Source organism: Leptonychotes weddellii, chromosome 6, assembly GCF_054177405.1.
Source record: "Leptonychotes weddellii isolate Sample4059 chromosome 6, ASM5417740v2, whole genome shotgun sequence".
NCBI classification, from domain to species: Eukaryota; Metazoa; Chordata; class Mammalia; order Carnivora; family Phocidae; genus Leptonychotes; species Leptonychotes weddellii.
The window spans coordinates 66692752-66719391 of record NC_138374.1 but is presented as its reverse complement, the minus strand read 5'-3'; the positions used below and the strand labels follow the sequence as shown (position 1 = coordinate 66719391).

The 26640-nt window shown below is 44.2% G+C and overlaps 1 protein-coding gene across 1 annotated transcript in view; it reads right to left on the bottom strand.

Moving 5' to 3' along the window:
* The window catches only part of ACTN2 (actinin alpha 2), a 65798-nt gene that overhangs the window by 21590 nt on the left and 17568 nt on the right, over nt 1–26640 (bottom strand). Inside the window, exons 2-9 of the mRNA XM_006738269.3 lie at nt 17845–17959; nt 16828–16947; nt 15969–16055; nt 11865–11952; nt 10107–10185; nt 6599–6680; nt 2500–2585; nt 1008–1100 (exon numbers count right to left, since the gene is read on the bottom strand). Of these exons, the coding sequence (XP_006738332.2) occupies nt 1008–1100; nt 2500–2585; nt 6599–6680; nt 10107–10185; nt 11865–11952; nt 15969–16055; nt 16828–16947; nt 17845–17959 (750 nt within the window). The remainder of the gene's footprint in view (nt 1–1007; nt 1101–2499; nt 2586–6598; nt 6681–10106; nt 10186–11864; nt 11953–15968; nt 16056–16827; nt 16948–17844; nt 17960–26640) is intronic.

Sequence of the window (26640 nt, the reverse complement as noted above, 5' to 3'; positions counted from 1 at the left end):
TGAAGGACCAGGGAAGAAAAGGAAGGACAGAACTACTGTCTGTCCTTTGGTCCCGGTCGTGCCTCTACCCTGAAGCTGGTCCCTGGGTTAAACAATGCTGCCAAATCGAATTTTCCCATAGCAGCAATATGAAAACATAAACTCAATATCATCAGATCGGATTACTATTAACCACTCCTTTGGAAGACTTATTCCAAGTATCCTGACACTTTTCCCAGGACAGACCAAATATCAGGTAAATCAAGTCAGAGCAAAAATCATTTGGTCACAGACATGTGTCACTGTAACTGAGTTCAACCCAGAGAGGGTGGGGTGTGCCGCTCACTCAGCCCATCCCTTGACTGGGGGAAGCAACATGGCAGCAGTGACGAGACTGCTTTGTTGCTATTTATGCTCTAATCAGAACAGAAAGAAGAGCAACATGGAAAGTGCTATTCTAACCAAGAATCTGGCTGAAGAGCTGCAGAAGGCATCATGGACATTCATGCTCAAACACCTTGGATGGGGGGCTCTGTCCTCCCCACATTTCCCTCTAGATATTCATAGACACGCACACAAGGCCAAGCCGTGTCTCACAACGGGCTGGGCCAGTTCCTGGGACGCTCAGTTGCTGCGTGGAGCAGGGCTTCTGAGTAACGGAGGGCACACTAGGTGAGTTGAGTAACCAATGAAGCAGGAAAAAAAAAATTAGTAATGCGGTGTCCCCTGGGGGGTGTCCGACCCTGGCAGTGCAGAGCTGAGCATGGAGTCACATACCACGTGTCTGCAAACATGCAAACTACCTCTATGCTTTGGGACAGCTGGGGAGCCCACTGTGATGACTTTTGTGCCAATCAGTATGTTGCTACAAGATGAGCAACCCCTGAGATCAAGTGCATTTTCCCACTTTGATTCTGTCCGAGATGAAAAATGCAAAGAAAGAAAACACTGACAGCCGGTGTGTCCCCCTCCATGCCTCTCCCTCTGGGTGGGAAGGGACAGGACTGCCGGGCACCCGCTTCCTTTACCTCACTTGCTAGCCTCTCATATTCTTCCATCAGCCTCTCATTCTCTTGATTCACAGCAAGAACCTTACATATCCTGTTAGCCGCTGTCTCGGCCTGTAAAACACAATAGGTAAACAGAACAGCTCCATCGACAGGGATGCGCATGCACAAAACAGAACGTGGTGGGGCAGGAGAGGAAATGAGGAGATGGCGTGCTGATTCAAGGTTGGGGTGGAGGAAGACTGAGGGTATGGCTGTTGAACACCATGAGTCATTTCACACCTTGTTTTACACAGACTTACACGGCAGGCTGAATGTACTGTGGGGAATAATGGGGAGATACCATTAGTCTAAAACGCAAGCTTCGTAAAACATTAAGCAAGTTAGTGACAGAAATATACGGGTCAAAGAAGCCAAAATCCCCCATCCGTCCACCTGAGCATTCTACTGACCTCGTGACTATGGGGCCAGAACTCTCTAGATAGCATTAGCCTTTGGAAATCAAAGCAAAAAACTAACCGGGTCCTGAATCTATCTTGTCATTGCACCGAGTTCGCTGAAGCCCTCTTGTCCTGAAATGAATACACCAGAACTTGCTAGATGGGATCCTTCCCCAGAGCTAAACCTGCTTTAAGATTTGTGTGACCTCCATGAGACGTCATCGAGGTATACAGAATTCTCGGTTATCATCTTGTGGAGGGGAACTTGGGCCAGGGGTGGCAAAGTGCCCTGAACCACGACCATGTGACGAATTAAGAAGAGCAAGCTGCCCCTCCTGGCCTCCAGCCCGTCCCAAAGCCTTGCCTCCAAAGCCCGGTTTGCAGTTAGCATCATTTGCTGGTGACGGTTGTTGAGAAATCACAGAAATGACACATACTGTGTCCCCCGGCCCCAGTCTATCCGTTTTCTCCAAGTAGATTATGTGAAGGGGCGAGAGACAGGTGAATAAGGAGAAAGCTGAGGGACGTTCTCCCACAATGTGTGTCTTAAGAAATGTGAATTTTTCTGAGGTTTTCACATCGTTATCCTTTCACTATTTCAATTCAATTAAGATTAGTCTTGAAAGGTGTTAGAACAAATCACTGAACAGTGAAGGCAGTTTCTAGGCGGAAGGAACAAGGGGCACCGGGAAGGCGCTCACCTGTCCTTGTCAAATCTCCCCATCGCTGTTCAGTGACCGTGGCGCCATTTTCAAGGCACTTTTTTTTTCCTAAAGCACCAGCGTTTCCCACAATTAACTAACGAAATCAAAGCAACATCTTAGAAGGAAGGAAAGATTTAAAAACAAAAACAACACTTCAGGAACTGTCTGAAGTTAAAGCTGTTAAAAAACACGAAGGATTCACAGTTTGGAACTTGGCGTATTAGGTCATCACAACACACTTAAGATTCCAAGGTAAGATGTGAAGCGCACGAACACACACCCACGTACGCGCACGCACACACACGCACACACAACTAAAACCGATGCAGAAGAACTGCACGGCAGCCCCGATCGACACGTGCTGAATACCTGCTCCGCGCCCGCAAACGCGTGGTAGAAGCAGGAAACGTAAGTCATGATAGCTCTTTCATCGGGTTTGGGAGTGTTCACAATGTCTGAAGGGAGGGAAAAAATAACACAGAAAACAAACACACATACAGATGAAGAGTAGAAACCAGGGTGAACGGAGGGAAGAACAAATTGGTTTACACCGATCCATTTTCTGTGTGTGTCTGGGGCCCACAATCCTAAAGCTCAGGAAGGCTCTCCACAGCATGGACACGGTTTGTGAACAGAAGGGCTTGAATGACTTGAACCAGCATGTTTTTGTTGTTGTTGTTTTTTAATAATCAAGCTGAGGGCTTTCCGCCTCCCCCGCCCCGTGATGAGCTTCTACAAGTGCAGTCAAGGCATGAATACGGGGACCATGTGCTACGTAGCAGGACTTATTATCACTTCCTAGTGACTCGTGAGGCCACGTCCGCTCATCTGTTGACCATATCAGGTCCTCTGTCACGGCTGCTCTGAGTGACACGTCTCGCCTTGGGAGTGACATGCTGGGAACACTGGCAGCGCCCCAGGGCCCCCTCTCTCCTGCCCCTTCCCCATCCCACCTTCCTGTAGGCTTTCTGGCTCCTGGGTGGGGCGGTGGTGGGGGGAAGACTCACTGGAGAGGACGTGGCTTTTAACCTCTTCTGTGCCTACTTACCTTGCCATTTACAGAAATCACCAAGGGTAACAAAACCTCTAAAGAGAAGGACAGACACGGCTTGTACTTATTGTGATTCTTGCTACCGTTTGTATTAGCTGCCGAAACCACCAACGGGAAGAGAAAACAGGACCGTGTGAACACACAACCTTTCTCCTTCCACCTTGGCGACACCACTGTTTGCTGAATTGCTTTTTAACTTTAAACTCGGTTCAGTCACTGGATAAAATGCAGGTAAAAAGAGACCGTGTAATTCCCTAAAGGGTGAAGCCTAGTCATCGGGTTTTCAGAGGGTACGCCTAGAAAGGATGTGGGGTTGTGTCACAGCATGGAATCTTCTGGAAAACAAACATGAACAGCATACTACTGCATGGACAGAAAGTAAGTTTCAAAGAAAACTAGACTAAAAAAGACAAATGACTGCCTCCTCAGAACCAGACAGGTCTCCTTACTCAGAGGAGAGGGGAAAAGAGAAAAACAATTGGGAAAAAAAAATTAAGACACAGAAGGTGAAGGGTGAGTGGTGATTCATGTTTTACATCCTCACCTTCTGTGCACCAGCAAAAGCATGATAGTAACAGGAAACATAAGTCATTATGGCTCTCTCATCGGGTCTGGCAGTGTATACTAAATCTGTGTGGAGAAAAGAAGGTTAACTGCTCGGATGTTCTAGCACCCGCAGGCTTCGGCCAAGTGCTGCCTCGGAGAAGTCAAAGCAATGAATCTCCCCACCGCACCCCTCCCACACTTATGCGGTTAAAACGTTGGCTCCAGTCAAAGAAGTCAGACCTACAAAGTCATTGCTCTCTGTGTACTTTTGAGAATTGCCAAAGAGAAGGACACAGCTAATGCAGAAGGGCCCTAAATGGGCAAGGAGGTCACATCCATGGCCAGAATCGGAGTTCTGGAAGCCCACAGGATGCACGTGACAGAACATTCCCTGAGACTTTCTCCCGCTGCAGACACAGAGGGAGTCAACTAAGATTCCTTCTGCGAGTCCACAAAGAACCTACACACCCAGGAACCCAAGCCTGGTGCTCACCTTAAGGAAAGGTTTGTGGAGGAAAATAGAGAAACAACTTCCAGAACCTTTTAAAAAGCACAGCAGATGGTTAAGAGGAGGACAAGTTTCTCCAGTGTTTACTACGGGTAACAGTTCATGGGAGAGTGGCCCAAGGAGCTACTTGAGAATCCCCACTGAGGGTCCAGGCACCCACACAATGACAGGAATTGAGGTCAACAGCAAGGCTGCGCCGGAGGGACAAGCATTGTGACAGGAGGCAGCCAGCTCAGGACGTGGCCGAACCAAGGACATGCTAACACAACGCTGTGGGGGTGATAAGTCCAAGGGCAGGTGTAGCAAGGATACAGAGAGTCACGGGCAGGGAGACCTGCTGGGTAGTCCTGTCGCAGTGAGCCCCACACCCAAGTCAGTCAAGTTCATGATGGACAGAAGATTCCTGTGAGAAATTACACAGAAAATACTATAGTATGTAAGCATTTTTCTGAACCATTTAAAAGGAAAGGAAAAGGAAATGTGTCACAAGGGAGGAGGAAATGAAGGGAGTACCAGCACATCTCATTGGCCTGGAAGGATTCACAGGATGGACACATGCCCAGAGCAGGACTCAGAGGCTAAGGAAAAATCTACCGACTAAGAAGCATGTCAGCAGGCCAGAGGAATAAGATGGTGACCCTGAAGTCACCCTCGATTGCAGTGTATTAGGGAGGCATTAATTTACTAAATGTTGTCTGTTTTCTTCTCTCTTTAGTATCCTAGCTATTAATTCGAGTGGGTACACTCTGGGTAGTTATTTACTCTATGGAAAGGTCAAAGGAGATGCCACACAAATGTAAACTTAGCTTAGAGAGGACAGACAGACAAAAAAGGAAAAGGAACTATTTATTCTATGTTGCTACTTCATTATTTTACTGACTCTCTCCCTCTCAAGAGTTTTTGAAAACCATCAACAGATTCGGAGGAGCGTATTCAAGTGTTAATGCCCAATAATACAGGTGTTTGCTAAAATGGTTAAATTAATGAATGGGTAAAATTAGAATCCTACTTTGAAGGTCACTGTTATAAGTTGCACTGTGTCCCTCAAAAAGATATGCTGAAGTCCTAGGTCCCACCCCTGGTAGCTGTGAATGTGACCTCATTTGCAAGTAAGCCTTCGTAGGTAGAATCAAGTTAAGATGCGGTCCTGCTGGGGTAGGGAAGATCCTTAATCTAACATGACTGATGTCCTTATAAGAAAGAGGGAATGAGAAGTAGAGACAGAGAGGAAAGAGTAATGCTACCAGAAGCCAAGGAATGCATGGGGCTTTCTGAAGCTGGAAGAGACAAGGAAGGAACCTCCTCTAGAGGCTTTGGAGGAAGCATGGCCCTGTCAACAGCTTCGTTTCAGACTTACAGCCTACAGAATCATAAGAGAATAAATTCCTGTTGCTTCAAGCCACCTAGTTTATGATAATTTATAATACAATCACCAACAATAAGGAGGAACAGAAGATTGACAATTGACTATAATCAAGTTCTTTGCTTTTCCCCAATAATGCCAATTAGGGGAAGAAATGGGCCATGACGGAATAATAGTATTAACAACAAACACACAGCAACGTAAGTTCCTTGAGGGCAGGACCCTACCTTATACATCTCATTCTCTCCTGAAGTACCTAGCAGAAGGTCTTGCTCATAGTAGGCACTCAATCTGTCTGTTGAGTGGTAAGTGAATCATGAACAAGTGAAATGAACGGATGGTCTCCACATATCTGTGCTTTCTATGGTGTGTGAATTTATCACATATACAGGGCACAAAAGTTATTTAAAACTAGTCCCCAGCATGAGTGATGCTCAGCTGCAAAATACTTAGACGTTCTTTCAGATCTAACTAAACTAAATTTAATTTAGACCCAAAATGAAACGTGGAAGTTTGAGAGGTACATGGACGCCTAAATGTTCCGTATTCTCTATTCCGATTCTCTAACTTCTGGTTGGAAGGAAGGATGTTTTTCCTTGTGGAGTCCTGAGCACTTCACAAGAAGATTTATTTGCTAAGCTTGTCTCCATGTGGTAAGAAAAATAACAGCGTGTTGTTACAAAAATAAAAATAGTAAGTTTTTCTTTGCAGATCACAAACTAAAGCATTCCGTTTCTTTGCCAAAGCTGAACCTTTTACCAAATTCTTTCACTATAGTTTTGCTGGTGTGGTTTTGAGCAGGATTTTTAAAAAGAATTCATGAACGAGCTGCAAATGAAATGCTCTTCACACTCCTGCAGCCAATGACAGAAACTTCTTCAGATTCCTAAGTACATCAGATATAACTTTGCTACAAAGTTTTATAAATCCCCACTGCACGGCCACTGCATGACTAGGCCACAGACTTTATGTAGGTCAGTAAACATAATTTTCCTCTCACCTTCAGCATCCAGCATTTTGGGAATATCCAGGTGCTTCTCTGCAATTTCCATGGCCAGGTTAATATTTCCTATTGGGTCATCCTGCATGAAAAACAGCAGAGCAAGTGTTTGAATATATCTTTTGAACAGGAATTATGAGTAATGTGTTTTACACTCCTCACTTTTAGAAGGAGACCTCTCCAAGCACATAACCACCACAGTGTAAGTAATCTTCCTTCTTATCTTTTTCCAGTTGCTTCAAACATTTAGAGAAACACCAAAAATGATACGAACCCCACACAATGCATGCACACTCCAAATCACAAAATGTGAGCCCGAGGTTTAAGAGGACAACTGTTTTGCAGACAGGAGAAAAGCTGTCAGATCTTTTCTCATGGGCTGGAAAGAACACTCCGAATACCTACAAGCTGATTTTCAACTCTATTGATAACAACCTTTAAATGATTCCAGAAGAAATCATGAAACAGACATTTTCCAGATCTGGAAGGTGATCACAGAGAATACTTAGTACAATGCTTTTGTTTTAAATATAAATATAAGCTGAGGGGTAAAGAGAAGGAAACATGCTAGTTGGTGAAACTTCTGGATCCCCAAAGAAGGTCACAAGATGCAAAAATTATGCTTCTAGGATGCCAAAGACTGAAATTGTAAATGCAAACTGTGAGAAAATTTTTGTTCTTAAGATTATGTTTATCTTCACTGTGAAATTGGTTAAATATATATATTTACATATATATTATATAATATAACAAAATAGATTTAACCAGAGGTGTATAACCGAAACACCGAAAAATTTAAAGACTTGTTTTGATCCACTTAAGACATCATTACAAACCTGAAATGGGATGGGGGTAGTTAAGATAGAAAATCAAACTGAAAACTAGTGTTAGTTCAGGGATGGCTTTAATGAATTTTAACATCAAAGCCACTTAAACATTGTAGAAACTGCAATGCTTTACAATGAGTACATTTGAATAGGCTGAAGTAAATTTTTTTTTTAAGATTTTATTTATTTATTTGACAGAGACAGTCACAGTGAGAGAGGGAACACAAGCAGGGGGAGTGGGAGAGGGAGAAGCAGGCTTCCCGCCGAGCAGGGAGACCGATGCAGGGTTTGATCCCAGGGCCCCAGGATCATGACCTGAGCCGAAGGCAGACGCCCAACAACTGAGCCACCCAGGCGCCCCTAGGCTGAAGTAATTTTAAAGGGCAGACTTTAAAAACACACTCACGAGGCTCAGTGAAGAAACCCAAGTAAGTTTCCTGGCCTCACAGAGTATACATTTCAGGCAAAACATTTTTTTCAAGTAAATGTTTTAACAAAGCATATAATCATATCATTAAAAGAAGCCATATTATAACGTAAGTCTTACCTGTGTATTTTATGCATATGTTTATAAAGCCAAATTGCCAAGTAAAAGTTTCTTTTTGTTTTAAATATATAAGAAAAATTTCAGCGTTAAAAATAGATTGATTCTGAGACTCTGTGAACACTATCTCATTTATACCATAACTGAGAGAGAGAAATATGACAGTGAAATATTTTCTTGCCTCAGCTACTGGCCATGTGACGTTGGGCAGATTGCTGAATTCTATACTTCCTTCATCTGTAAAACTGGGATAAATACAGTACCCACTTCATCAGTGCATTATATTTCACTGTGCACTGTGAAGACTGAATGAATGTGCATGTATATGTAACATACACATAATAATATGTATGTGTAGGGCGCCTGGGTGGCTCAGTTGGTTAAGCGACTGCCTTTGGCTCAGGTCATGATCCTGGAGTCCCGGGATCGAGTCCCGCATCGGGCTCCCTGCTCAGCGGGGAGTCTGCTTCTCCCTCTGACCCTCCCCCATCTCATGCTCTCTCACTCTCTCTCTCTCAAATAAATAAAATCTTTAAAAAAAAAAAATGTATGTGTAACATACATATTAGAACATGTACTAATAGACATATATAAATATGTGTGATATATGTGTCACATACTTATGAATATATATGTACATATATAAAAAACACGTGTATTTACTTATAACAGTCTAATCTAGAACTATGTAAGTATTAACTGCTACTGCTCATTACTATCATTTTTCACTCATCTTCGATAGCCAATGGTCTGTTGACCATTTCTAAAAAAAACCTGACCATTCTAACCTGCTAATGAAACTACTTCGATCTAGAACAATCCCTTCATTTTGCAAATGAGACAGAGATGCATTGAAAAAATATACACCGTCTCCATGTTTGAAACATCAAAATAACTCCAGAATAAGAGAATATGGGCTTTGAAAAGTTGAGGATCTTGGGCAACCTTCTGTTATGGAACTGTAGGATTCATCTTTCCCTACAAGTCACTTCTCCATGAGCTCCCCTGCAGTCATCGGAGACGGGCCAGCAGAGAGGCAATGAGCAGGTGACAACTAAAAAGGGGGCAAAAGTGACCTCTTCCAATGACCATGCAGAGCACACAGGTGAGGGCGGCATGCGGGGACGGATTCCACACAACACGGCAACTCCAGTGAGCAGACAACTGAGCACACCAGCAACTAGAAGGATCTGTGCCCTAACCACCACCTGTGGCAATGTTTTCGGGGCAGGCAATGCCTTTAGTCCTAAATCTTTACAGCACAGATGTCTGCCACAAGGCTGAGAAGGGGCATGGACTTCTTTTCTCTGTCACAGATTACATTTTTAAACTACTTTTCTAAAGAAAGAGTTCTGAGACTATTTGAAACTTAAGTGCACTAAAGCTTAAGCTTAAAAGGAAAGAACAAAAATGTCGTCAGCTGAATTTTCTAAAGAGAGCAAAACCAAAATTAATAACAAAAACCCTTTTCTTTTTAAAAAAAGTTTTTTAAAAAAGATTTTATTTTGAAGTAATCTCTCCACCCAATGTGGGGCTCGAACTCACAACCCCGAGATCAAGAGTCGCACACTCTTCCGACTGAGCCAGTCAAGCGCTCTCAAACACTCTTTTCTAAAGCTACAACGAATATCTTCTCTCGATTGCAAGATAATGATAAAATGTCCCTCGTGTGAGAAGTAAGTTAATCAGTTCTGAGTAAAAATGCCTGCAACTAAATCCTTCAGAAAAGGTAAAGGGAATTTAAAAAGAAGGCTTAGAGTATTTGAACCTTTCTTCCCCCCCCCCCAAAAAACCCATATATGCTTCCTTTCTCATATTTACAATCTGGGAAAGTAAAATCAATAAAAACCTTCAGAGTAAATCAAGCCAAACCGACAAATGTGTCTTAATTTAAAGGGCCAAAAGAGTGGCTTGGCTTTGGGTCTTGTCCCACCAGATTTAATATTAGTGATTAATTAATTATGAATCAAAGTATTTTCCTGGCTGTCTTTCCCGTCTGCATTGCGTGCAAGGCTAGCTGGGAGCCTCGGCTGGTGGCAGCCTGCGTGTTTGTGTGAGTTCAGTGCTGATGTGCTCACTTTCAGGACGACATGCTGAGGGGCAGAGCGGACACAGCATGCCAGGCCCCCAGAATGACCTTGTTAAGCTTTGAGTAGTCAATGAGGTCGGGCCGGTGTCTGTGGATGAGCGCACAGAGTCCGAGGCCATCCTTCCAGCTGCGTCATGGTCGAGAAGAACAGGAACACCCGTTAATGGAGAGAAAGCAAGGCAAGGATCTGCCCTTGGTCAGACGTAGGCCTGCAATTTGGGACGCATGGCCCCTCATGTCCTTCTGTCTGACTTAATGCGCAAAAGGCCCCATGTCCCTGCCCGTCTAGCTGACCCAGTGACCTTGCGGTCCCTTCCTTGAACACCAGCCTTCTTCCTGGGGTCTTCCTGGGGTCCCCTGGGCTTCTCTTCCTCTACAGCTTCAGGCCCATCCTTGCCCGGGACTCCTCCCTGTCCCCTGGCCCAGTCTGGTTCTGGGCTTCGAGAACCAGCAACGGCCCTCTGCTCCACCTCTGCCCTCCTCCCTGGTCAATGCCCTCTGGTCCCGACACCCCCCTCCCTCTCTCCTCCCAGTCTCCGAGGTGGACGCTCCTGCAGGGTCTGCCCAATAACCATACACAGGGATGTCTATCCTGAAATGTCCAGGACTCACTTCCCCCCAAGTTCCTTAGTACACTTAAAAAGTCACTATCAGCTCCCAGGGACTCCTCTGTCTTCCTTCATAATGTTCTTTTCATGTTTTCAAAAAGGCAAAGACATGTCAGCACCCGAGGGACTCAGCAAGGAGGACCTGCCTTCCTGGTCTGTTTCCCCGGAGACACTCGCGCTAACTGTTCTCTAGACAACTCCGGGCTTTGAGCGCTAACTGTTCTCTAGACAACTCCAGGTGACCAGGGGTTCACCGAGGGCTGTGAGTGGGAGTTCTGCTCCCCAAAGGGTCAGGGGAAGAAAGAAACCCCAGGGGCTACACAGCTGAAGTGCCTGGGCCAATCTTGGGCCCAAGGAGGAAAAGCAAGAAGGTCAATGAGAGGCAAGCTGACTTTCACACTAGCAGAAGGCCTGCCTTCTCCTTCAAGGCTCCTCCTGTCCTAGAGACAGCATCTTGTAGGGACAGGCTTTCCCACCTTTGTACGCTCAAGGCCTGGCTCAGTGCCTGACACTTGGTAGACACTCTAATAATATTTGTCTATCTAGGAGAACCTCCCCCATTTTTCCTTGCGGCTCTGATTATCCATGGTGGCTGGGGACCCATTTCGATTCCTGGGTAACCCACCATATAAAGGGTGAAAATACAGGTAACTCTTCTACTCACAAATGATAATGACAGAGCAAGTGGTAAAACCATGCTCTGAGATTATATTTAGGTTTCATTCATGCAGGTTCCTGTCATGTTACAAACATGAGTTTCCTCCTTCTCTCGAACCCCAGCATACAAAGCTGGCTGAGGAAGGGTCTGTCCAGGTAGCACTGAGGGAGGCATCGGGGTGGAGACAGTACATCAGGGGGACATACAGAGTCTGCCTCAGTATCCTGCTCGCTGAGAAGCCACACCTGTCAGCTTCCCCCAGCAGCGGGGGAAGGCCACGGTGAGGTGCATGCCTGCACCCCCAAGTTGTGAAGGCCTGTTCGGGTGCTTAGCAGGACTGCGCTGTTTTACCAGCACCTCAAGTCTTAATCAGACATGTTCCCCGGAGAGATCTCAGGCATCAGAGATGCTACAGCCTCGGGTCCATGGCAGACGTAAAAACGCGTCTCAGGCAGGAGCCGGAAGACCCTGGCATACGTAACCACGGCCCTCCCAGGACTCCAGTGAGAATCTAAGTAGCCCAGGGCCCAGCTTGCTCACCTGGTGTGGAAGTTCTGAATGTTCACATTTCTATAAGGAGCTGTTTTCCTTTGACACCAGAGCAGTAGACCTTCTTTGGCAGAGGTTTCTGTAATGACAGCCAAGAAAAAGTGTCCACATGGAAATACTACTTAATGCACCCAATGCCTGGGAACCTGATAAAGAGACCTCCCAGGGAGCCAACCACCAAATGCATCATCTCTTCTCATGAGCTCTGCTGGGACCATGCTCCCGGGGGCGGACTGCTGATGACACCGAAGGGACTTGAAAAGGCCAACATGAGAGCAACCACAAGTTATGATGTCATAAACATAAACCCAGGCTGCAGGGATGTTGGCAATGAATCATTTTTCTCTTAAAGTTTCGTTTAAAAACTACTACTCCTCACTAGTTTATGACCTCACTAACCTGTCATTTGATTCTCTTATAGTCTTAGGTCAATGGAATTCACAGAGGCCGCTGTGTCTCCGATTTATTCCCTTACCCGGTGATTTTTATAATACCAAAAGGCTTTCATTAGTACGTTTCAGGTTTGGCCACCTGAGTTTTGATCAAGTAGAAACAACAACAGGCCCCCGGGGTAGAGCAGGGCAGGCCACAGAGGTCCCAGCTGCTACACTCAGAATCCAGCCCTGCATTCCCCGGAGGCCATACCTCCTCGTGCTGCTCCAGCCCACGACTGAGGGAGGGAGGGGCACGGGAGCTGGGCCATTCCTGCGTGTGTGCAGCTCCTCAGAGCAGCCCAGGCTGAAGGGCTCCCCATCAGACCCTTCTCCCTGCAGCCCTCCCTTTCCTTCTCCCATACAAGTGTTGGCCAGGTGCACTGGACTGAAGGTTCTCTCTCAGCCATTTTCGGTTCTTCATAGGCATTTCTTCCAACAAATCTCTGGTATGTCTGACCTGGACTAAATGTTTGTATTTCCCGCCCCCCCACCACCACCACCAAATTCCTATGTTAAAGCCCTGACCTTATTTAGAGATGGAGGCTTTGGGAGGCAATTAGGGTTAGATGAGGTCATGAGGGTGGGGCTCCCTTGATGGGATTAGAGCCCTTCTGAGAAGAGGGTTCTTCCTCCCCCTCTGCCCTGCAGGATGGAGCAAGAAGGCGGCCATCTACAAGCCAACGTGAAGGTCCTTAGCAGAAATGGACCATGCTGGCACCCTGATCTTGGACTTCCGGCCTCTAGAACCATGAGAAAATAAATTTCTGTTGGTCGGGCCACTCAGTCTATGGTATTTTGTTACAGCCCAAGCCAACTAAGACAGTGTCTAACACCCACCTGGCACTGGCTTCTTGGAGGACCCAAAATTACATGCATCCAAACAGCTCCTCAAAACCACTCCCAAAATCTAGGATTCTGCCTGTATTTAAGGGCTAACAATTTAGAAAACCCCTATAAACACGTGGACTCTTGACTAACATTGGGCCCTGGCCTTCCATTTTAGTAAGGATTTAAAGTTGATTTTTTTTTTCTCTGTAAAAAGCATTCTGTAATTATTTATCTAAATTGCCCATTCTAGTTCAGACTTTCCTGTGACCCATAACCCAGTTGAAATAAACACACTCCCCAAATTTTTCATGTGCTACAGGAATCATTTGAATGACTCCTATTCATGTCTCTTTTAGAAAATCTTATTGGGAAAACCAACGGAAAGTTCTAAGACTTTATTCAAATATTAACTGGTAAAAATGTTGAAAAATGGAACTCCATACTGCCTGCCTTTGGGGTCCCGACCAATGTAACCAATAAGAAAAAGTACCTCAGAAGGAAATAACACACTGTATTTTACAAAGTTTAAATGAAATTTCGGCTAGAAAGGCAAACAGAAGTAAAGCAGATCAATACAATCTCGTAACTGCTACTGAAGTTTAAATTTGCCACTCACGGAGTTTCACCTAATTTCTGTCTGGATATGTCTGAATACTCCGAGGCAATGAATGTTGAAGTTTTCTCCTTATTTCACTGGCTAACCTAATCAAAAAGGAATCTCTCCCACCCCAAGCCCATTGTTAGGTTTTCCTAACCAGGCCTATTATGTCCCTGGCTGTGGTATACCCCACTCCCTGCCAGGATAGCTTAAATCTGAAACATGGCCTTTTGGCACACACAAAATCGTGGTGTGAAAAGCACATTATAAATACGTAGTGCCATTTTTCATTCCATCACAAAATACCATAGGATGCACCAAGGAACCCCATCCACGTACATCGGGACCACCCTCACTAGCAGGTGTATTTAATCTCTCATTTTATTTCCTGGAAGAAATCCATCATCCTCTGGAAGGAGACTGGCTTTTCAAAGAATTCAATCATAATAACAATGTCTTTTTGCACATGCTACACATCATTAAAATAAACTAAGATCATCTTTCTATAGACCTCCAGAAATTCAGTGAGGTTGTTAAGAAATGACTCCAAAAAAGTAAAACAATAAATAAAATTTTTAAAAAAAGTAAGTCAGCCAACTACGTCCTGAAAGACATCAACTTGGAAGAAATCTAGGGACTTTGCTAATCAAATTCCCACTTTTGAATGTTCAATTTCTTAGTCTTTTGAAAAGCAGATTAATACATCTTTTTATTGTGATATTTCACAAAATACTGTGATTTTATTATCTTATTTGGGACACATTATTAATCACTTTAGGGAAAATGAATAATGGATAATACCACTCATAGCTACACTTCAAATAGAAGTAAGTTCTAAATTAATATTATCACTAATGTGAAATTTGTAACCAATCAGAAAAACCCTGCAACAACCTCTGTAATATTTGTGGGAAAATGATTCACTAGTCTAGCAAATGCAATCGTGTGAATAAGATTTTTTAAAAAATAATATTTGTTCTTTAAGGGGGGGGCTCAACTGTTTAAATATTTAAATTTGGAAGCATATAAAATTGGTAAAATTATTACAAATTACTTTTTAATAAAGCAAGAATTTTTAAGAAGCATCTTGTTATTTTCACTAGAATGAAATGAATGTCCTTTAATAAAAGCACATTGCATGAAAGTTTTCAAATTCAGACTGTTTATTAATTCAAACTGGCTGTCATTTCTGAGCCTGAATTATTGAGATTTTAGTATCATCCTATCTTCCTTGGATTTTTAGATGACACAAATGGGGCCAGAAGGAAATAATCTAAGTGGGTCAGAAATTCCTTAAGGGTAAATACCTTAGGCTTCATGCCATCCCATACAACAGTAGGTAAATTATTGGTTTTTAATGTTTGCTGGTTGATTAGTAGCTACCGTCACCTACAAAGACCTGCATCGGAGGGCACTCCGTCCTGGGCAGAAATATAAACAACGCCCCCACCCCTCACCGTTCAGGTACCTGGTTACCTGTTAGGTGACGAAAGTACAGGATGCTGACTGGTTGGACAATTCAGACCGCCTTCAAATATGTTCTGCAGCTATACATTTTGTGATTCAAGGGCTAAATAGTATTGCAAAGTTCTAATTCTACGAACGTCAATTTGACACTTTTCAACAGTGCTGAATTCATCAAAATATTTAGGAGTACAGTGGGCGTAAAAGACTATAGATTTTCATCTTCAGTGGCAGTGCCAAGGACTATGATTCTATTATAGCAACGGAACAGTTGTGAGGCCAAAAGATACAATAACAATGGAGATTTTGTTAACAGAAAGAAAGAGACAGAGACAGATACAGAGACAGAGAAGGAAGGTAGGGAGGGAGGGTGAATGAATGAATGAACTCAGATTTCAACTGATTGGTTTTTTGCACCTGAAAAAAAAAATGTTTCAACGGCAAGTCTACAGAACTGTTAAGAGTTGGGAACCTGTGAGTATAATAAGCAATTAAAAGCTCAAAAAATGCTCATTTTAAAAAGCGACTTCTGTTCTGAACATGTGCTCATCTTTTCCAAAATGATTCCACCCCCATGAATGAAACAGTATTGCTGGGGTCTTTCCCATACAAATATAAAACCTGTGAAAACCCAACTCCCATATCTTTCATTAAATCATGTAAATGACTGTTCAATTTTACAGGGCCCTATTTAAATTCTACTTTATAAATTCAATTTACAAATTACTCTAAGTATCCTAATACAATCAGATTTTCAACCAGGTCTTTTACCTTCAACTGAAATATCCTGAATAGCAAAGCGAAGGATGATGGTCCAGATCATACCCAGCGTCATCTTCACGTTGCCATCCACAATTTCTTTAGGAAAGAAAAAACAACAAATTTGTGTAAAGATAACATAACCAGTGCATAAATTTTTCCTGTAGCTTGTACGTTTCCCCTAAGTTCTGACTTCAGAGCTACTGGAAAATATATTTATACATGGGAAGGCCAGTTCATGTTTTTATAAGTGTCGCAGTGTGTCTAGTTATACAGTATTCATAACCAAATGTCTCTGGTTTAAATGAATTCTGAGTTAATAATAAGCACGTATCTTGCAAATGCATAATCACTGAAAACAACCCAAGAGTTCCCAAAGCTTAAGGACTAGATGCACCAAGGTTCTAAGTAATCAGGTTCAGAGAACACAGACTCATCTTCACCGTGATCCTTCCAGCGCTCCCCAGGTGGGCCAAGGTCATGGCACTCAGCTGTATAAAGAAGCAGAGTCATCTCAGCTCCTGCCAAACTCACTGGGGCTCCCAATCTCCCAGAGAATGAATAGGTCACTTCTCTCCTACTAATTAGCTCTTAAGAGTCACCAGGAAGGTTAAGCTCTTTCTCATCCCAATTATCAGGCTGAAGAAGACAGCATTATATTTGACTCTATTTTTTACAAATAATCCTAGAGCCTGGTCTGCCCTTCCTGGTACTTCTTCTTCTCGTCTCTGTACCCCAGAGCCTAGCAGACAGCCTGACATGAAGCAAGCACCATAAGTGGTGGGAGGAATTTGCCCAGTTGCAGGCCCACCCACCCTCCACTGGGAGGTCAATGTAGCAGACAGGGTCATTCCTATTACACCTCATTTACCTTCAGCCCCGATGGACACCAGTTTCACGCCTTTGCTGGCTATGTAATCCAAGGCCTTGTTAACATTAGCAATTTTGTGGAACCGCATTTTTCCTCGGTCAGGTTTGGGCAGTCTTTCCCCTGTCGGATGGAGAAAGAATAGCGTAGACACAGAGAAAATAATGCCGTGACACAGAATCGAGATGCCAAAATTCAGAGTCCACGCTTCCTTAAATGTGACCGTTTCTGATGGGTCTCTGGTGTCTGTAAACCACAGTATGGAGAGACCATAACCAAAACAACTTTCAAGACCAATGGACCAGCACAGACCCACATGCTTTTCAGATCTGCTGGGAGAATCCAGTTGGGTCTACAGGCCAACTTACAAAGGGGTATAGAGGAATGATGGTTGGCATCCTAGGAGCCTTTGGAGTTGCTGACTAGCTATTAGAGGAAGTCGGGAGAGCCTGGTCCAAATCACAGCGGTGGCTGCCAGGGCTCATCACAGATAGCTGATTATGAAGATATATGGAGCAGGGCAGACTTGCCATCGTCCTCCCAGTCACACTTCAAGGGTGATCCCTTCTCTCATCCAAAGTCTAAACCAGCCAACTGAAATTCAGGGCAAAACATAACCCCTCTGGGATCTGAGCTCATGTTTTCAGAGTTATGCCAACATGTATCCTGGCGTTCTGCATGGAAGACAATGTCTGGGAGATGCACTCGCTGAGTTTAGAGCAGGGAGGGCAGCATGGTGGGGAGTTGCATAGGTCATTTTTTCTTTCTCATTTTGTTTCGAGGCAGGTGATGCAAACATGATTTTAATAAGTCAATTTTAAACAGAATTTACTCCTTTTTCAGAACAGAAAAATAACTCCAGGCAGACTGCTCTTTGGAAAGGCGTTCTCTGCCATGTTCTGGCCCAGCCAGGGTCAAAGAGAACTTCTGAAGCAGTTATCTCTAAATAGATGCATCGCTAGAGCTCACGCACGGACGCGCAGGGTGGGCTAGGACACCTACTTAATGTCTAACACCAACCTGAAATGACTTCCAAAAGCAGCATGAGCTTGAGGCCATTCCTGAAGTCTTCCTCGATGTTCTCAATCTGGGTACCAGCTTTCCTTAGGTGTGAATTACACCAGGCAGTGAAGGTCTGCAACGAGAACCAAACACTGCTTGGCACAGCCCCATCAGCAGGCAACCCCACCCCCCCCATGCAGACAACACTTGACATCCTACACACTCCAGGGAGTCTAAGAGGCTGGAGCTCCTGGGGCCTTCTAGAGCAAGCAGACTTTGGTGGAAAGAATGACGTGAGGCCTAAAGTAAGATTTTAGTAGTTTCCCCTTTCAGAACCTCCCCCCCTCCAAAAAATCATTTATTTGATATGCCAGCCTGAGGGATTTGTGCCTTCGGTTTAAAAAGGTACCACATTGGGCACCTGGGTGGCTCAGTCGTTAAGCGTCTGCCTTCGTCTCAGGTCATGATCCCGGGGTCCTGGGATCGAGCCCCGCATCGAGCTCCCTGCTCCGCGGGAAGCCTGCTTCTCCCTCTCCCACTCCCCCTACTTGTGCTCCCTCTCTCGCTGTGTCTCTCTCTGTCAAATAAATAAATAAAATCTTTAAAAAATAAATAAATAAAAATAAAAAAATAAAAATAAAAAGGTACCACATTCACACCTATGCCCTCACCTTCTGAAAACCTCCTACTTTGTAGGAGATACGGACTAAATGAGAGTGTGCTTATTCCCTGCATGCAACAAAAATAAGCTTCCTTGCAGAATGGATTGAATAAATAATGTTTAAATAATGTTCATAACGTCTTACTTCAGAGCAGAGGGTGGGCGGTGTTATGTCGTAGATAGGAAAAGAGAGGAGGGACCCAAAACCACTAATTATCTTAGTTTATCCTGAATGCACAACAGTGTTAAGCTAGTAACTAAATTAATTAAACAAATTTGCAGTATAGTCAATCATTAAAAAGAATGATAATAATAATAATGACCTCCTCCTGGCATATGCCAGGCCCTGGGCTAGACCCTGGATTTCAAAGACAATTAGATACAGCCCAGCCATGGAAGGGCTCACAGTCTAGCCATGTTAACAAATCACAAAGACAATCTTCAGTGGAAAGATGGACTATGTATTAAGCGGCATCCAAAGTCATTCTATTTATTTTTCAAGCTACTTTTAACTTGGTTTCCACTTGTGCACTATTTCCTGCCAAAACCATTTTAGAAGGGCTCTGGCAGCTGCTGGCTAAGAATGCAAACTGTCCCCTTGTGTCACAACAGCTGTGGGACTCAAGAACAAAGTGCCCAGCACGTTACTCTGTGGGGAGACACGCAAATAGGGTCTGTGTTACAGAAGAGAAAATGAATCCCTAAAAAACAGACAGCTTCCATGCAAGACCACAAGAAGATACTGTTTCCATAAAAATGATTTTCCTGGGTAATAAAGATTTTCAAATCTAACAGTCACTTATTTCAACAAATACACAATGGCATTAAGCTCGAGGGCAAAAAGAATGTAGGCATTTTCTTGGACTTAAAAAATTCATTTTACTGAGAGCCTAAAGGAATAATTATTTCTCCTAAAACACCTCTAAACTTCAGTCAGCTCAAAACAGAAGAGATATTCGAAACCATATACTCTAGATCTAACCCCAATCAATATGGTAGCCACTAGCCATGGGTGGCTATTTAAGTGTAAATTAACTAAAATGAAAGGAAATTAAAAATTCTAGTTCCTCAGTTGCATAAGCCACCTTTCAAGTGCTCAAAAGCTGCAGGGGGCTGGTGGCTACTGAGCTGGATGGTGCCCATACTGAACATTCCAGCATCACAGAAAGCTGGATGGGACAGTGCTGCCCTAGGTAATCAAACTTTGGAATCTGAAGCTAAGATTGTTAGGAAGAGTCTATCATGTATTTATTTCAATATTAGTTTTATCTCTTTACTTCTTGAATAGGCGATCCATTTCCCTAGCTCAAAATTCAAGGGCCACAAAAAGGGGATAAAATGAAAAGCGTCCCTGTCTGCCTATTCCCAGGTACCTAGTTCTGTTCCCCAGAGGGAACATTCAGTTTTGCATGTTAACTCTTCAAGGATCTCTGATACATATGTAAGTACACAGACACACACTCCTTTTTTTTTTGTCCTTTAATCCATATCAGAATATAGACATTGTTCTGCACCTGGATTTTTTTTTTTTTTTACCCACATAAAAAATACAACCTAGAGGTCATTCCGTATCAGTACAGATCATTCCTTTTTATGGTCGCATAATATTCCACTGTAGTGCATACACCATACTTTATGTAACTAGCTCCCTGTGGATAGACATTGAGGTTGTTTCTAGACAGTTACCTCTCAATAAAATACATCCTAGGCCCCATTTTCCACAAGCAAAACGACTTTAAACATGTTTGGGTTTTATTTTGTTTTATTTTAACTGACAATACTGAGACTAATCATACACCTAACCTTTTGGGAAAGGCACAAGAAAACACGTTGTGATTTTTAAAAATGGAATTGACAGAAAAATATAATGACATAAAATATTTATAGAGTTGCCTTTATTTAGATGCGACTTAAAAATGAGCAACTATGGCTGCTGCAAATTACCTTATCTTCTTACCATGTTACTTAAGTCCCAAGTGTCATAATAATAAAAGTGGCAGAAACACTTCTGAATATAACCCCAAAGCTGCAAGCATCCTGACCCCGCTATGAAACACTGGGGAAGCCTGTCTGATACTACCTTTTGATAGGTATACCCCCAACGAAGGTAATTTACCATAGGTAATAATTCCTTTGTGCAAATCCGGAGAACAGATTTAATCTAAAAGGTCAGTTTACTTAGTTGGGTCTAATGAAGTGTCCCTATCTTTAATGAGCATTCCTAAGAGCCAATAAAGGTGGTAACTAACCAACTTAAATGTGAAAAAGAACCCCCGCCAGCTCTGGGATAACAGCTTTGCAAAGAGGCCAGTGCACTCTGGAAAGGAATTTTAAGCTTTATCAGAATGTTTAACTTTCATTCTATTTAGTTTTATTTTTTTTTTAAAGATTTTTATTTATTTATTTGACAGAGAGAGAGACAGCGAGAGAGGGAACACAAGCAGGGGGAGCGAGAGAGGGAACACAAGCAGGGGGAGTGGGAGAGGGAGAAGCAGACTCCCCTCTGAGCAGGGAGCCCGATGCGGGGCTCGATCCCAGGACCCTGGGACCATGATCTGAGCCGAAGGCAGACGCTTAACGACAGAGCTACCCAGGCACCCCGAGAACTTTTTTTTTTTTTTTGAAGATTTTATTTACTTGAGAGAGAATGAGAGGGGGGAGGGTCAGAGGGCAAAGCAGACTCCCCGCCGAGCAGGGAGCCCGATGCGGAACTCGATCCAGGGACTCCAGGATCATGACCTGAGCCGAAGGCAGTCGCTTAACCAACTGAGCCACCCAGGCGCCCCCTATTTACAGTTTTAATTACCGTGGCCTATAGAGACTGTTCTTAGGCATTTCCAATCATCTTGAGTTTCTGTGAAAAGCCTAATTATGTAGGAGACAAAGCACAACAGCAAGAGCAAAACCCCACACATTTTACCTGAAGGCTTCCTTGTGGCTGGTCTTGCTACTTGATAGCAAGGCACATCTTTAAAGTCCATGGGAACTAAATCTTGGAGGACTAGCATGGCAGGGAGGTAGGTCCACATGGGTTTAGAGGCAGGCTCCTTGGGTCAAACCAGACTACCAAGCCAGATGTCCTTTCTTAAGGGAAATGGTGCTCTGTGAACCAGACACAGCCCGCCAAGGAAAAAGGCTGCAGTGTCTACAGGCCCTGGCTCAACCCGGAAGCTGCTCAGTCACATGTGAGGTCCTCCAACCTCCTCTCCTGCTTCCTCTACCTCTCTCCTGGAGAACGGCTCATTCCCTGCTCCTCTGCACCTAGGGATAAAACCCAATGCTTGGGGCGCCTGGGTGGCTCAGATGGTTAAGCGTCTGCCTTCGGCTCAGGTCATGATCCCAGGGTCCTGGGATCGAGTCCCGCATCGGGCTCCCTGCTCGGTGCAGAGCCTGCTTCTCCCTCTCCCTGCTCGGTGCAGAGCCTGCTTCTCCCTCTCCCTCTGCCATTCCCTCTGCTTGTGCTCTTCTGTCTCTCTCTCTGTCAAATAAATAAATAAAATCTTTAAAAAAATAAAAAATAAAAATAAAAAAATAAAAACCCAATGCTTTTGGGTTAAGCAGCTCAAAAACAGGCACATAAAAAAAACCCTTTCAGAGCCATACAAAGAACCAAGATGGGACGTTCCTAACTTATGATGGTTGGACCTAATAATTTTCTGACTTCACAGTGGTGCGAAAGCCGTTCGCATTCTGTAGAAACCACCCTTGGAATTTTGAATTTGGATCTTTTCCCAGGCTAGTGCTGTGTGGTACAAGCCTGTCCTGTAAGGTTGGACAGGGGTAGCAGGGTCCAGGCGGCCACGGGATCCCGAAGGTCAGCAACCCACCCACTTACCAACATTCTGCACCCAGACGCAGCCCTTCTGTTTTTTACTTTGGGTACGGTATTCAATCACGAGACAGTCACCGCTTTATTATAAAGTAGGCTTTGTGTTAGATGCTCCTGCCCAGCTGTAGCCCAGCGTAAATGTTCTGGGCACAGTTAAGGTCAGCTGGGCTGGGCTATGATGTCTGGTAGGTTCTGTGTAGTGAATGTATTTTCGCGTTTTTTTTAGATATATTTATTTATTTATTTGAGAGAGAGAGAGAGCATGAGAAGGGGGAGGGCCAGAGGGAGAAGCAGACTCCCCGCTGAGCAGGGAGCCCGATGCGGGACGCGATCTCAGGACTCCAGGATCATGACCTGAGCCGAAGGCAGTTGCTTAACCGACTGAGCCACCCAGGTGCAGTGAATGTATTTTTGACTTGAGATATTTTTAACTTACCATGGGGTTATCCAGATATAACCCCAACGTGAGTTAAGGAAGATCTGAATCTCCAGAAGAGAAAGGCTGATATCTGTGGTTCTTAACACCTTCCAAAGAAGCTCACGAGAAAACGAAGGGAAAGGGTGTTCAAAACACACGGAGAAAAGATGGAAAATCAGAGGAAGGCACTGCCTCCAAATGTATATTCCTCAGACAACAGGAACAAATGTCGGTATCTCTTCCCCAAACGTAAGGAATCACAACCCAGGAGGCACTGGCCAGGATGGGTGGTCCTACGGGTGCAGATGGCAAAGCAGACTCCCCGCCGAGCAGGGAGGCCCTGCCCATAGAGGCCCACCTTGGCTATGGCACAAAATCTCTGCACACAACAGGGTGCAAAGGAGAAGGGCCCAGAGGTTAAGGCTGTGTTTCCATGGCTCGTAGTATTATGTTTTCATGCAGGAAGTCTGAAAGATACTCAAACTATCCTCAGTCCCCCTCTGTTATATTCCTGAACACAATCTAGAGGCCCAGAAAACGTTCCTCAACACCCAAAACATGGCGGTTGATAACAATACCAGTGGAAGGAGTTTCCCATGAGTAGCGTTAGCAAGAAGGGTTAGTCTCGTTCACTGGCAGGTCAGGCCATTCCTTCTTTCCTGAAGAACCTACTGGCAAAGTCCCTAGGCCACAAAAACTGTGAGCCTATCGTCTTTCTCAAAGGTAAATTCTATGACAATCAGCACAGCGTGCATAATGGCAAAGAAAGTACCGTATCTTTACTGACATGTTGAGATACGCCTGTTACTGAATGATATCCATTTGCTTTTGGTTTCTTTTTAAGTTAATTAAGCCTATAGACATAACAGCCTACATTGTAGACTTTTCCAGAGAGAGGGAAGAAAGGTCTTCTAATCAAAATGATTTACATAACATGAGTTCATATCTCTACCTGGAAGAGATTATTACCCAGATAAAGACCAAAAAAAAAAAAAATCAATCTTGTGTCTGACACAGTTGTCTGAACACGAGTTCATTTCATGCTAGCAGATAATTATTAATTCTTTTCAGAAATAAGGTTCTAGGCCTGGTCTGTCTCCTCTAAGACGATCTGTTCAACTTACTATTCTGTTTTCTTCAAACCAAAAATACGGCAAGACAACATCTATAAATTTCCTTTATACTTTTTACACTAGCTTTTCCTCTGATAATAATGACATAAAATACTAATTTCAGATCCCATTTCCCAAAATGGGTACTCAGAAAAGCTTGTGGGGTTTTTCTGAAGGGAGGAGAACGGGGCCTGCTGAGGGCTAGGACATTCGGACAGAGCCCACAGTATGAAGCTTGGGGTGGGGGGGGCGGGTAGGAAGTTCTGAAGAAGCTCTCAGCTTTCAAGCCCACCGATTATCACACAGCTTGTCTGTCAGGTCCCAAACGGTTTGGGGCACTGTCAAAGTGTTCTGTGATTTTGAGATTGCCTACAGCTTGCTTTCCTCAGTGAGTGAAGGCATCAGGAGGCTCGCCGTGCCGATCCTGGCCTGCATCCTGTGGGGTGGGACGAGCGGGCCCCAGGAGACGGGGAGGTCGAGCCCGGTCCAGCCTGCAGTTGTGGCTCAGAACTCAGATTCTATTTCTGACTCGGACACCATGCAATTATTTGTCCTTCATGTCCTGACACTTTCCCAGCTACAGAAAAAAAAAGGGAGGGGGGATAATAATTGTTATGATCAACTCTAGGAACCAGTTCAAAAGGTTATCAGGAGGAGAACAACGATAAAAGTTGGCTGACCAACACAATCTATCACGTTGGTTCTGAACACATTCTCACATAGAGCTAGCAGAAAGCACTCTGGTTTAAGTTCATTTTCTAAAAATGCTCCATGTATTTTTCTATTTACAAGAATCACTTTAAGGGTGTGTTATTTTCCACCTCATAGACTTCCAATCTGGCAAGATTCCTTCTAATCACTTACCTGGGTTTTTAAAAAATATTTGAAAAGTAAGGAGGTGGGGAGCATCTAGAAAGCTGCCCCCGTTTGTAAACTCTCCGATTAAGGCAGGAGAGGAGGTCAGAGCTGTTCCTCGGAAGTAAACGTGATCTCAGCTTTAGGGTTTAAGAAGGAGACACTGCACAGAGAGGGCAGAAATTCCTGCCCCACGTGGCTGGCAGAAGCAGAACTTTCTGGTTCACAACAAAGCTTCACAATCCCCTCAGCTGAGAGATCCCAGTCCACACACCAGGTGAGGATGCGCACTGGGTGATCCATATAACGAGGCCATAGCAGCATGGCCTTAAGTTTAAATATTCAGACACGTAACCATCTTGTAAAAACTTTAAGGAAGTTCTCTGGACCCAGAAGCCACTCACGGTGATGACTGGTCAGCCTAAATCATCTGATCTGGAAAAAGATTCCAAACCTTCAAGGTTGCCAAGTGCCCAGGTACACCTCTCAACTACTCACATGACATTTTAAAAATTCAACCAAAGAGAGAAGTGTGTCAGCATCAAAGTGTCCATTCTAAGGATCCTGCATGTGTTGCAACCAATTGTAAGATGTCTTGGAAGTCCATCTGGAGCCCTCATGTTCTCATGAGTTGTATAACCAGGCATCTAACTACACGGTGGGCAGCCCTTTTGTTCTCTGCCCACAAATCTCTGCTGAGTCTCCAAGATCCTGCTAGATAACACGGCAGGCGACAGCTCAGTTTAGCACCCCCTGAAACACAGCGGCCCTAAAACCTGATTCCTGGCTCTGTGACCCATTGAGAGTCCGGTGTGGGTGAGTCAGCCCCTCTCCCCTGTGACTTGCTGCTTCCCCCACGGAATGCACTGTGCACGTAATTCAACTAGCTGACCGTGATGTATGATAAATGAAAGAGAATGCAAACTACTTCCCAAATACAGATGCGGGGTGCCTGGGTGACTCAGTCGGTTAAGCGACTGCCTTCAGCTCAGGTCATGATCCTGGAGTCCCAGGATCGAGTCCCGCATGGCAGGGGGCTCCCTGCTCAGCGGGGAGTCTGCTTCTCTCTCTGATCCTCCCTCCTCTCATGCTCTCTCTCTCATTCTCGCTCTCAAATTCTTTAAAAAAAGAAAAACAAATACAGATGCGACAGAAACACAAAAGAACAGCAGTCGGTGATGGCAATTCAAAGAAACTTGAGTTGCTTTGGGGTTTAAATTAAAAGGGAATAAGACCACTGCATAGAAAAAATAGCCTACAGTCACGACTTAAGGCTACTAGAGAGTAAGAGATATTCCACCTCCGATAACTAAGCACAAACATGCTGTTGCTTAGCACATTTCATCAACTGTTACAGTGTACAGACAGAAAAAGGAGAGGAGAAGGTCTGGGATCCACGAATCCAGAAAGATGCCAGGACTTCATCTTTTCCTGATTTCCCCCAAGTATTCACACCACTGTTCAGAGAACAAAGACCATCATTAGCATATCTTAACTTCCTCAAGGAACAAGGTGTTCAAAGCATTAGTTTTTGCCCATAGCAGTAAACAGATTTTGTCCCTGCATTTTTTAAAAAACTTATTTCCATGAGGCCGTTAATATAAAGGGCTACATTTGAATCAGGACTTGGTTCAAAATACACTAAGTATAAAGAGCCTCAAAATTAACTCTTGTTAAAAAAGCAAATCCCGGGCACCTGGGTGGCTCAGTCAGTTGAGCGACTGCCTTTGGCTCAGGTCATGATCCCAGGGTCCTGGGATCGAGCCCCACGTCGGGCTCCCTGCTCAGCGGGAAGCCTGCTTCTCCCTCTCCCACTCCCCCTGCTTGTGTTCCCTCTCTCACTGTGTCTCTCTCTGTCAAATAAATAATAAATAAAAAAAAAAGGGCGCCTGGGTGGCTCAGTTGGTTAAGCGACTGCTTTCGGCTCAGGTCATGATCC